The sequence below is a fragment of the Hippocampus guttulatus genome, chromosome 3, assembly GCF_054856545.1.
Source record: "Hippocampus guttulatus isolate MCC_2025c chromosome 3, RoL_Hgut_1.0, whole genome shotgun sequence".
NCBI classification, from domain to species: Eukaryota; Metazoa; Chordata; class Actinopteri; order Syngnathiformes; family Syngnathidae; genus Hippocampus; species Hippocampus guttulatus.
The window spans coordinates 8185137-8198185 of record NC_141263.1 but is presented as its reverse complement, the minus strand read 5'-3'; the positions used below and the strand labels follow the sequence as shown (position 1 = coordinate 8198185).

Sequence of the window (13049 nt, the reverse complement as noted above, 5' to 3'; positions counted from 1 at the left end):
GCTAGACCTTAAAATATGTTCCTGAGTTTTGAACAGTTTTAAATGAAACCAAACCATCCACACAAATGAAAACAACAAAACTGGGAACTTGACTAAAGCGCATTTACAGCAGTTGATTATTTGCACTGGCTTACCAATTTCCTCCGTGGCAGAAATCGCTGTTCTAGCGGTGATGTTAAAGCAAACAATGGCTGACATGCAGGTCACGTCTTTGCCACCCCTTTGACAGTCTTTCACAAAGATGTTGATCTTACTGGGTTCAAACCTGACGGCGGTATATATGCGGATGACACTCTTTGACCTGTAAACACATACAGAAAATATCTTGAAGTAGCCAAGACCAAATGTTTCCAGACTACTTCAGGTTGGAAATCTCGATATAATAAAATTTAAAAAAATAAAAATAAAAACCTTCTCCTGCAGAACACCAGTGAAAATAATCTTTGGCTTTTTGTAAATATCACACAACATGTGACCTTCTTGATCAGAGACAATGCACTCTTCTACAATAACGTGTCTGATTGCATTCGAAAGCCTTCAGGGAGGACTGAATCCACCCCTAAACACTGCCACTATTCATCCATCCATCTGTTTTCTGTACTGCTTATCCACACGAGTGTCATGAGCGTATCCTGACTTTGGGCGAGAGGCGCGGTACGCCCTGAACTGGTTGCCAGCCAAACACAGAGCACAAATAAGCAACCACTCACACTCACATTCACACCTAAGGATAATTTGGAGTCTTCAATTAACCTGCCATGGATCTTTTTGGAATGGGGGAGGAAACATGGAGTCTCAGGAGAAAACTCACACAGTCACTGGGAGAACTTTTCTTTCATACAAGAAGGCTAGAGCCCAAATTTGTAGCCACAAACTCTGTATTGTGAGGCAGATTGTGCTAAGCATTCGGCCACCAGGCCACCCTTACCACCTCTATCATTAGTCAATTTAGAAACCACGAGTACTACACAAAAAGAATGCTAACATCATTTGGAGAATTAATATTCGTCTAATTCAGTGGTTCTTAACCTGGGTTCGATTGAACCCTCAGGGTTCGGTGAAACAGTCTCAGGGGTTCGACAGAGCCTCTGCCATGGAGGTTAAGACACACCCAACTCAACATGTCAATTAGTTATGATACGCCGCTTGGCCATCACTGGCTAGTTCATTTTGTGCACAATTTAAAAAAATATATACCGGTACATCATACTACAATTAATTGTGTTTACTTTTTTCAAAAACAATTTTGCTCAATAGCAGCTGGCCCACTGAAGTGAATGTGAAATCTGCTTGGTTAAACAACAGTCTTTGCTCACAAAGTTGATGACATGAGGGCCAGCATTACTGATTTTGAAGACCCTGGCGAGATCATTAAAACTGTTGGACAAAAAATAAATAAATAAATCCTGCAATCCTTTGAGCCATGAAAAAGACTACAAAATGAAGAAATTAGAGTTTTGGGAATGAATTAATATATTTTCATGAATGTAGAATGTTGGATTTTCACCATGAATGTCGACGAGTGCCCCTTATAGCATTTAAGCCAACAAAGAATGCTTTGCTGGGCCCAAAGGTAGATTATCATTTGTGAATTTTGTGAGCTGATTGTCAGTGTTACATTTTAGAAAGAGGTATCTTTTGCAGATACTAAACATGAAGACTTGAGCACACTAAAGCAAGAAGGGGGGAGTGGTTCAGCGTTTTCTAGATTTTGAGGCAGAAAACACTGAGCACTTAGACATTAAGCAATCATTGAATGGACAATTGCAATGACGAATTTAATATTTCTTTGCGAGGGCAAAAGGAAAACGATCAGGACCACGCAGAGTAGTGTCCATGGCATCAAGAGACTATCAATATTGAAATTTGTTGCTTCCTGGATAATGTATTTTGAATTGGTGAGAGCATAAAAATATCAAGTCATATCTTTATGTTAAATATTTTTTGGATCAGGGTATGCACAGTCGAGGAAAACACTAACCAGAGGAGAACAGCTGCACCAAGCGATCCCACTGCCAGGTCCACTAAACCATCGTTGTTCATATCCATCATTCCATGGATACTGCGGCCGAAGTACTGCAGGCCAGGCGCCAAGTCTGCTGCTGCTATCCTCTAAAAAGGAGAAAGAAAGACAGACATACACACAACAAGATGTTGTGCATTGTTTTCCTCTGATACACACATTGGCAAAATTGTTGGTACCCTTTCTCAGAACTGAAGTGACAAAAGGAATAATAAAGAGATGTACTGAAAATTCAGACATGAAAACCTTGCAATATTTTCGAATTGGTCTCCAACTAATATTATGTAAAACAAACAAACAAACTATTAATAATAATAATAATAACCTGGACAAAAAAAATGATGGTGCCCTTAATCTTCAAACATCAATTGCACAAGCTTTTGAGGCACTCGCAGCAATCAAACAATTTCTGTGGCTCTCAATTAGACTGATGCTCCAGTCAACAGGAATTTTGCGGCTCCAACTGGTTTCAGTTCCTTCTCCATATATTTATATTTGATTTCATTCAGGGTTCATGGACTAAATATACAGGTTGCGTGAAAAAAACAACAACTAGGTATTAGAAATTACTGAATTTTGAGCATGACTGAAGTCTGAACGGATTTCTTAATGTCTGGTTCATATTTTCCAGATGGCCGATCACGTGACCATTCAACGAGAGAACTTCTTATCTTTACTTTCTTTTCCCCATGCACAATGGAGCCTATTCCAGTTGTTTTCGGGCAATATGCAGGACACTCTGAACCGATTGCCAGCCAATCGCAGGGCACACAGAGACGAACAAATATCCACGCTCACACTCACACCTAGTGAAAATTTAGACTGTTCAATTAACCTGCCGTGCATGTTTTTAGAATGTGAGGGGAAACCGGAGTACCCGGAGAAAACCCACGCAGGCACAGGGAGAACACACAACCTGCACACAAGGAGGCCGGAGCCAGAATCGAACCCACAAACTCTGTACTCTGAGGTCGACGCGCTAACCACTCGATCACCAGGCCACACTGACTTACATATGCGCAAAAAAAGAAAAAAAAGTATTCTTTCTTTTTTTTTTTTTTCGCAATTCCACCTACATTATACCAATACGTTAAAAATTAAGTAGTTCAATATTGCTTCACCAAATTTTTAATGATTTATTATGATGTCTGGAGTGCATGCATATTGTATTTATATTGCACTTAATTGAACGGTGTTTGTTTTTTTTCTTCTTCTTTCTACCCACAATCTTGCTGCTGTAGACTGTAAATTTCCCCAGTGTGGGACAAATAAAGGATATCTTAATCTTAATCTTAATGAGTTCCGTTTGGCGTTTTTATCCCAAAGCGCCAGGGGGTATCGACGTGTGCATGCCTAACGTTATTGGAAACGTTTTTGGGCATTTCGCTTGCAAGTGCATTTGAACGTTATTTGCACGCATTCACAAATACGTATTTCCAAATACGTTATAATGTATTTGCCAGTCAAATGTTAACTGCAAAATGGCAGTTACATGCTTGTCCGAAGATTTGATCATATCTTGCACAGCTCCAGAACATATCCAATACACCATCCATCCATCCATCCATCCATTTTCAACACAGTTTATTCTCGACTGGGTCACAGGGGGTGCTGGAGCCTAGCCCAACTAACTTCAGGCGGAAGGCGGACTCCACCCTGAACTGGTGAGTCGCGGGGCATGTCAGTCAAGGTCAGTCGCAGGGCACGTAAACAAGACACCACAATGTTAAACAGTAAGTAGTGTTATTTTCTTTGCATCCTTCCTTTTTTTCCCCTCTGGAAACAGCGCTGATGTAAGCTTACAAAAGGCCAAAGTGTTGTTTCATTTGTCCAAAGGACATCTCAGAAGCTCTGTGGCTCGTCAATATGCAGTTTGGCAAATTCCACTCCCATCAGATTCAAGTAATTTCAGTAAGCATTGTGGGTTTTTCAGACACAACCACAATTTTTGCAAATACTACTTCTATTGTCACAATCCCATCTGGAATGGCATTTTGTGTTGGTTTTCATTTAATTATGGTTGAATTTGTTTACTTTCTTTCTTTGCGGGTTGTGCTCGATTCCATGTGCTTATATTTGACGCAAACTTCTCTGAACCCATTTCACGACCTAGATTTTATTTGCCTGTTACCTTTTATGCAAAGATGTCCTTTCAATTACACCTGTCACACAATGGCTTGACAGTGTGCTCGCTCTGACTCACACCCCATAACTATTCCGTCAAACCTCTAATGATTGCCAGACCGCTCATTGTTTTTCTGACAATCCAGGTATTTCATTTCCAAAACCTTTTTTTTTAAATAAAAAAAAATCAGCATGGGAAACAAAAATTGGTTAAGGCCAGCCACCTGTCGCCTGTCAAAAGCATGAACTATATATTTGAGCTAATGTGGCATGTGTTGCCACAGTAAACAACACAGCCACATGCTCTTGCCAAGTCCAGTGGGAGAAAAGTCAAAACATCCTTGCAGACAAAAAATATATATATATATAAACAGTATATATACAGTATGCATTTCTTTTTTGTACAGATGGTTGAAGGATTCTGATAAATTGGCTGCTATTGCACCATTGTTTACAATGTTCTATGTGTACGATAGCTTGGATAACAACATTACATCATCGATCTCCTTTACGAGGTTAGTCTTGGATATTTGACCTGAGTCTGTTTCTTGATGACTCTCAACAGTTGTCTCCACTTTTCCAGTCTACACTGGAGCTTGTCTTTTGAACACTCACCAAACTTTTGAAATAATGGAATACACTCACCCTCATGATTGTGATTTTATATCTCTCAGAAAATCTTTTTATGAAGGACCAGACATCAATAATTTCAGGAAAACAGGCCAACTTCAATAGCCGCAAGCTAAAAATATATATCTGAACACACGGCACAGACATGAATGTCATAATACAAAGAAAGATTGTATTTTTAAATTTTGTATTTCCTGGCATGACACGGTTGGGCATGTGGCCAGTATGCCTGTTTCACAGTCAAAGATTCTGGATTTGATTCTTGGCTCGGCTCTTTCGACGGCCAGTTGGGATTCTTTTTGTGGGAATCTAACGGGTGTTTACTAGCAACTGGTCCAGAGTGGACCTCGCTTCTTGCACAAAGTCAGCGGGGATAGCTTATTATTGTTCAACATACCGTATATCTTTACTCAAAACGTATGTTGGGGTTTTCGAAAATTAACAGAGCATTAAATGATCCATCACCCACATCAAATGCGCCACATTATTGTCACTGTTGGCCTTCTCAATCAATCTTAAATGTCAATCTCTTTTTTTTTCCTGAAAAGTGAAGGTTTGGAACTTTGAAGATTTCGCCTGACTCCAGCAATGATTTAAATACAGTTCACTTTACAACATACCTGTTTGTATTTGCGCAGTATTCTGTTCTGCTGACTGAAGAAAACATAGATTGCCCCTTTGTGATCGTCTTCTAATGGAGCCCCGACCACCAGGTCATTGAAGCCATCCCCATTTAAATCGGGGACGGGTGCGAGGGATGAGCCAAAGCGAGCATTCTGGCCACCGTTGTGGATCTCTAATGCGCCCTCAAAAATGAAACGGTTCTGAAAGATTTGGAAATTAAAATACATTTGTTAGATCTTTCGGTATACGTTTCAGTCAATAAGAAAATGACAACAAAACAAAACAAACCCCAGCAAGCCTGAGTGGCTATTCACTATCGACGGGAAATAACGCTGACATGAACTTGACCAGGAAGTACATTTCAGCTGCACATCAGGGATTGATGAAGTAATTTGAGTTTGTATGTTTAGGGCTTTACATTCATTGGACTTTGAAGGCATATGCCCTCATTGTAGGGATAATAGTCTCAAATCTAGTTTTCCATCATGAAAGCATACATTGGTGATAGTGTTCATCTGGCCTCATTCAAAATCTTTTCCATCTTTATGCCCATGGACTTCATGTAATTCATTCGAGACAAGTAAAAGAACAAAAACATGAAAATGATAACAACAATAATAATAATAATAATTACATCTTGGTCATTGCTCTACTTAATGCAAAATCTATGATGTCTGTTTGATCTTGAACTTGATTATTTCTAACATCTGGGAACAAGTGAAGAGAAGTAAACAAGGAATTTTATCTCAAGATCATTAAAAAATAATTTAAGATTGTAATGGTATGAACCTAGAGAAGGGGTGCCCATTACGTCGATCGCGATCAACCGGTAGATCGCGGACTGGTTCCAAGTTAATCGCGAGGGGTGTAGAGGAGAAAAAAAAAACATTTGTGTGTCTTTGTACATGTTAGCAATATATTTTTTGTGTTAATGAATACTGCACACTAATCACCCTATCAGTCTAATTTTCACAAAAGGTATTAACTAAATAAAATAATATAAAGCAGGTAAATCTTTAACCAACGGTGGCGCGTGACCTGCGTCACCGGAAGTTAGCGCTCAGCAGTCTGCAATTGCAGTTTGTGATCAGAGCTGCTGCGCTATATCTTTTATCGTTATCATTATTCACATTCAGAGTTTGTTTCGTGTACAATTCACAGAGGGCACTGGCAAAGAATAGGAATCTAGAGGGCCAAGGGAAGCACTTTAAAACGGTACGTGTGAGCTATGATAGTGAACAGGTTGCAAAAGTGCGTCGCATGCCTCCGTGTCAGGCTGTTGCTCATCATGGTGTGTATGTGCATGCGCGATAACGGGTCGATCGTGGGAGGTTGGTTGATCGAAAAGTCGCTCTTCGGTCCAAAAAGTTTGGGCACCCCTGACCTAGAGACAACTTAGTCATAGACCATTCTTATTGTCTATCAGCAAAAACAGCTCCTAAAACATCAAAACAGAGCAAGAGGAAATAAAACACATGGGGAAAAATTCACATTACACTTTGTCAGCGTCTGGGGTTTGCATGTCATAGTCTGCTTAATGAATTACAGCGACCGATCATGACGGGGATGAGGAATGACCAAGAGACTTCAAATGATGAAATGCCTGAAAAGACAATATTATATGTCTAGTACGGTTCTTCTTCACTGGTTGCTCAACTTTTCCGAAACAAGATGGGTCAACAGCTTTTACTATTGGCATAATCCAGTTATTTATTCTTGGCTCTTTAGTGACCACATCATGAAGGAATGTAAGTAGCTCAAGAGTTAAACAGTCACAAATGGACTTTTGTAAAATTTAGATAAAATTTGCTGACTAAACCAAGGGGCTGTTAAATCCTTGGGGGGGGGGGGGGGGGATGAGTAGAAGGTCAGATGGAAAATATCCAAGTTTATGGAAGTAATTAACTGACTGGAAAATGTTTCTAAGAAAGCCTTCTGGCTGCATGGGGGGGAAAAAAAATGCAACTCTACCAGTAGTCATACGTGTCATTGCTCTACTTGGCTTTTCGGTTCATAATAAAATTTAGAGCAGACGAAACATGAGATGATCATTTTTTCAGTTGAATAATTGCGAATGAAGTTGATTTAGGAGGGCAGGTTTTCTTTCTCTGCTACCTGATGAGTATGCAAAGTCAGAGTAAAAGGTAATCATTCTGAGCTGGTTAAGACATTGGTTTAGTCCAGGGTGGTCAAAATGACTTTAAAAGTGTTTACACACGGAATAGAATGTTATTTTTGATCAGCTGCCAGATTTCAATTCGAGCTTTTGCAGTGGTTGCCAATTCCTACTGATTGATGACTTCAACCTCACAGGGACAATAAAGTTTGAAGTCACGGATCGTTCATCTTTTGCTTAATATGTTCTTTGAAAATGTAAATAATACTTCAAGCATGACTAAACAACTACAAAGTTAGTGGCTTGCCAACGGACATCCACGTAGATTTCTCTGTTCATATGCAGTCTGTTCGATGTGGTTGGTCCATAGCATGAGTGTCCTTTTCCATTTATTTTTCCAACGAGCAAGACAGACCTGGAACTGGAATTCCCGTCAATTACATCAGGTTCTCGCCCTCAATGATTAGTCTGCAACAGGTTTAGAATATTTTCCTGTTGAGTTCATTATAGAGCGTCTGTTAAAATTCGCTATACTGAAGTCGCAAAGTTTTTCCTTTTTGATCTCCATATTTGATCTGGTTAAAGTCATGGGTCAAATGCCTGTCTGCAGTTAAACTGCCGTGCTGGAATGCAACAATCTGTTTCTTTGTGCGTTACTGGGCACCTTTGCTGAGGTGTGTTGTGAAAATAACCGGGGGGATGTCTGGAGTCGGAACAGTTGTTGACCCAATTTAGTAAAACAGTTTACTTGGCCTCAACTAGAACAATGCCAGTAGAGTTTGTGGTCTGCCTCTTTAAGACTGGATACACCTACCAGCTCTGAAACTCTGTAGATGTATACTTTTCCCTTCTCCATGCCTCCACTGAAGAACATAGGCGCCGCCACCAAAAGGTTGTCAGTTACACCGTCTCCATCAATATCCATTGGTGCAATCTCACTCCCATAATAGGAGCCAATCTGAAAATAGACCACATGTTCAAAAATCATATTTCAAGATGCATAACAATCTTTTTTCCAATTGATCTTCATATTTCTATCTAGTAGCCTGGCTACTTTGTTGTCTGATAATCTAAATTGGCTCAAAATCCTCAATATCCAAGCAAATGTGGGCTTGTGTTTTGTGAAGTCAACTGTTATGACATATTTGTCGATGTTCCGACTGTGGGAACATTACTGGATCAGTCACTGCATGGATCACCATCTATCTGGCTTTTTATGAGAAACATCTGCCCGAAGAAAATAAATAAGATAAAAAATCAGAAGAGATGAGGAATTAAAAAGGTTTTGCCGGAAAATATCTGCTGTTTGTGTTGTGTTGCTGCTGCCGAGGTAAAATGTAAATTGCTACAGGCTCATGGCAACATGCCATTTTCCAGTGGTGAGTGTAGTGGTCAAGAAGACATTGCCACAGTCTCTGTAAAAAAGTCATTAAGACAGATATTGTCATACTGATCATTTCATACAGTATGTGTTTAAGGACCATTCCAACAATCAATTGTACAATTAAAGTGATATATATATACACACACACACACAAACACACATTTATTTAGTTTTGCTTTTTTTTTTCTAACTTTGGTCAACTTGTTAACAAATGGATTTTATACATTCATGTTTTTATTCGACACGTTAAATTCAAGCTGTGAGGAGACACCAAATAAAAGCAACAAAATCATTTGTGAATTAAAAAGTGCAAGAGTGCCACTTAAAAAAAGGTTATTTACATCAAGAGGCGACATTACCCTGTTAAATGTTTAAGTAATTTTAATTTCCAAAAACATAACATTATTATTATTACTGGTTGAGTGAGATTCTGTGACTTTAATCACACCCATCAGCAGAGTTGCATGTCTTTATGTTTAGGTTAATAAAATAAATGTGATAGTTAGATGTTGTTTTTTTCATTCGCTGCCAAAAAGTCTTGAAACTGGAATTTAGTTTTACTTGCCTATTCCACAAAGAAGACACACAAGCAGGCGTGTTAAAGTAACCGTAACATCAACCAAAGATGAACTTTGGAAGGAATTTCTATTGTATCGTGAGTGGAATAAAACATTGAGGGTGATTCATCTTACTCATTTCTGTGTAATAATACAAGTACTTTATGTTGCTACCTGCTGGCCTTTGAGGGAATGGAGGATGGTGAGGTTACCGGGGCTCTTCAAAGTGAAAATGATCACTTTACCAGTATGATTAAAGCGTGGCGCTCCGGCAACAAGCAGACGCCCATTTTTGGCTGACACCACTGATGTCACTGTATAACCTGATCAAAAAACAACAACAACAAATCTACTTTTAGATAACCTGTGAAAGTTTAATATTTCCCACACTATGACTGCGTCACTCTGCAAATGAAGGGACATTGTTAAAGCAAACGTGTTGTTTGAAAAAAAATAATGTTTCGACATTCATAAAGATACAGAACAATAGCATGAGTGTCAATTTAAACAAATGTCCATAGAAATATCACTACAGCAATGTGCAGAAGCTGAAACGCAACCAATACTCTGCGTTTGCCAATATTTTTTTTTTGTGTGTGAATTCCCACTGAAAATTCCGCTTGATCAACATGTACTTTTCCACCTCCGTAATAACCCTTGTCTAGAATTTTACTTCCACCTCATATTACGACTCGAGCTACTTTAGCTGGCAGCCTGCTGGATAAGCTTAGTCAAACAAACCACTGATGGTAAAAACACAGCTTTTGTGGTGGAGGAGATAGATGGTGCTGGATGCGATGGAAAAGACTGAGTGGGGCACTGGGGTCCGTAACGAAGACAACCCCCCCCCCCCACACACACACACCGGTGTCTCCTGATTTAGTGTATCTTTTAAAACTGAAACCATATTGACCTCGACAAAAATTGGCAAAACCCTTCTTCTATTTCATGAGTAAGTTTGAGATTGACATGGATATTCATTGTGAATTACCCTCTTCTGGATGTAAATGATGGAGACAGAAGCTTACAAACTTAAAAACAAAGTCCATAGAGTGTCGACGAACATACGACCAAACTGCATCATTCATATCAATGGCAGAGTTTTTCTAACATAAAACACTGTTGATGTTATTGAAACATTTGGAGGGATACTGACCCAAGTAGGCGCCATGGTTTTTGAGCTCTTCTGGAAACTCCTGCGTGTAGGAAGCTTTTGGAGGGACCACTTTCCCTTGCCGTGTTTCTTTTAACACTGCCCCGTTCCAATCATAAGCCCCAACAGCTCCCACCAAAGTTCCATCCTAGAGGTGATAAACATGCCACATTGTTGTCAAAACTGATTTCAAAAACTTTACAGAGATATTCACTGCACTGTGTACCCTCACTTGGTTTGATTTGTGTTTAGTGTAAAAACAAAGCAATAGATCCAAAATCTCATTTTGCGCCAATTTGTCTGACTTTGCTTGGACTAAATAAGGCTATTTAAGTCGCCGTGTCTGTCTTCGATACCCCCCATTCAATGACATTTTCACGGGTTTCTTCATTCTCTTTCGACTTTTATTATCAAAATGATTGATTACCTTTGATTTTTCCATGAGGCTATGTGAAGAGTAGACCCCACCTTGCCATTTTAAGATTAACCATGAAGAAAAAAAAATCACATGCAATCCAGAAACATCCATTTTCTACAACCATAGTCCTGTGGAGAGCTGATGTTAACAGAATATAAGCAAACAACACTTTTTTTAATGCCATGATTAGGCATGCTAAACAAACAACAGCTGGATAAACTATAAATGCTGATGTATAAAATGTCTGGTATATGACATAAGCAGCTTGCAGTCTCAACAAAAACATCTGTGCCTTCAGGACATTCTTCCTCTTTTAAATGCCTACATTCCTTCCAAGAAGTTATCCTACTGTCAACCCTCAGGTTGACTGCTGTGGAGCATCTATGGAATCTGGCCTTGTGGACAGAATTTCCGACCTTTTATGTCACCCATTTGCAAATTCTCAGCTATTTTCAGCATTAAGTGGGATAGATGGATTTGTCTCCTGACAAATCCCACTGTGAAGGCAAACTTAAAAGCCAAGAATGAACCCATTGAGTAAGCATAGCGTTTTATGAACCATAGGTGCCTGTATGGTGTCCAAGTTGTGAAACATACCCCCCAACCCCCTTTCTGCGGTGTCACCCAGAAAAAGATTGCAAAGCAAAAAGCCAAACTGCAGGATAACTGACTGTCTCAACTTCACATAATGTGTGTCCCCAGAGAGAAGCAGTTTTATTTCCCATCCCTGGATGGCTCGAGTGGAAAAGAAAATCTGTATTTTCTGCCAGGGGCCCCTAAATCAAGATCACCTAGGCCTCTGAGTCCCCCCTGGCACCTCTGGAGGGGGAGTGAAAAGTGATAAATGCTGGGTTATGAGGAGGCGTTATGATGTCATCAAAATTGAGACAATGTGTTGCTCCGTGTATGATGACAGACGGGATGAGACAATGTGATAGTATAAGTACAACTAACCTCAACATTGTGGGCGGAGAATCCAGCTTGAGACATCTGGAGACCAAACGCCGTTCCATTTTTACTGGTTCCTGTACAAACAAATACGTCTTGAAGGCCTTTAAACGCGCACAGAATGAACCTTTTATACCATACGGATGGAGAGAAGATTTCAAATATCTCATTTTGAATGTATCATATGTACGATAACACAGTCTGGCAAAATGGCAATTGAGGCGATGAACAAATAATCATGTTTTGCCATCTGAACAAGCCTCTGCCAACATTAGTCCGATGAACAATACTGTGGCAGAGAGGATTTGACAACTATCGACACATTTTGGCCAGCCAGCGAAAACACAAAGTCAAGTCATGTGTTGCATTTTTTGTTGCAAGTGATGAGACTTTGCTCAACTGGCTTTATTGGTGGAGTTAATGAGACATTGGCCGTCAGTGAGTTTTCTTGTGTTCAGAAAGGAAGGGAGAAGGGAGCTATAGTGAGTTTGACACCCCTTGTTGACGAGGCAGAGCAGCATACGATGCACTGGCCTGACATAAGAGTGTCATTACCTCTCAAAAAAAAAACTTCTTCCACACATTTTTTGATCTCAAAGAAAAATGTCAAATCACGAAAGGATTATCAAGCAAACCTTCTAAACTGAAGATGCGCTCGCCAAGCGCATCCACAATATCCTTCAGTGCCGACTCATCCGTCACATTAAAAAAGTGTTTATCATCTGGGTCACTGGCAATGTATTTGATCTCATTGAGGAATGCCTCAGGGTTAATGCCTCTCCTGTTGTAGTAGCCAAGAACCTGTGAAGATGAAAGCAATGTTCAGAATCAGCATCAAGAAAAAACACTTTTAATCATGTAATGTTGCCAAATTCGCAACTTAATTCATCTACAGTACATTTAAAGTCTCAGAGAATGGTGTCTGATAATGATTTTGTTCTGACCAGTTGCACTTTGTTCTTGGTAATTCATTGAAAGATTAAAGGATGTTATCAGCAACAAGCAGCAGAGGCCCAAACCACAGTCTTATGTGGTCTGGACAAGCTCATTTACACCTTTAATTCCACATCCT

General features: G+C 39.6%; 1 protein-coding gene across 1 annotated transcript in view; it reads right to left on the bottom strand.

The window, feature by feature from the left end:
• Positions 1-13049, bottom strand: part of itga11a (integrin, alpha 11a) — a 51245-nt gene that overhangs the window by 18066 nt on the left and 20130 nt on the right. The window contains 8 exon segments of the mRNA XM_086106551.1: positions 135-301; positions 1982-2112; positions 5398-5601; positions 8332-8475; positions 9633-9781; positions 10615-10759; positions 11984-12054; positions 12613-12778. Of these exon segments, the coding sequence (XP_085962677.1) occupies positions 135-301; positions 1982-2112; positions 5398-5601; positions 8332-8475; positions 9633-9781; positions 10615-10759; positions 11984-12054; positions 12613-12778 (1177 nt within the window).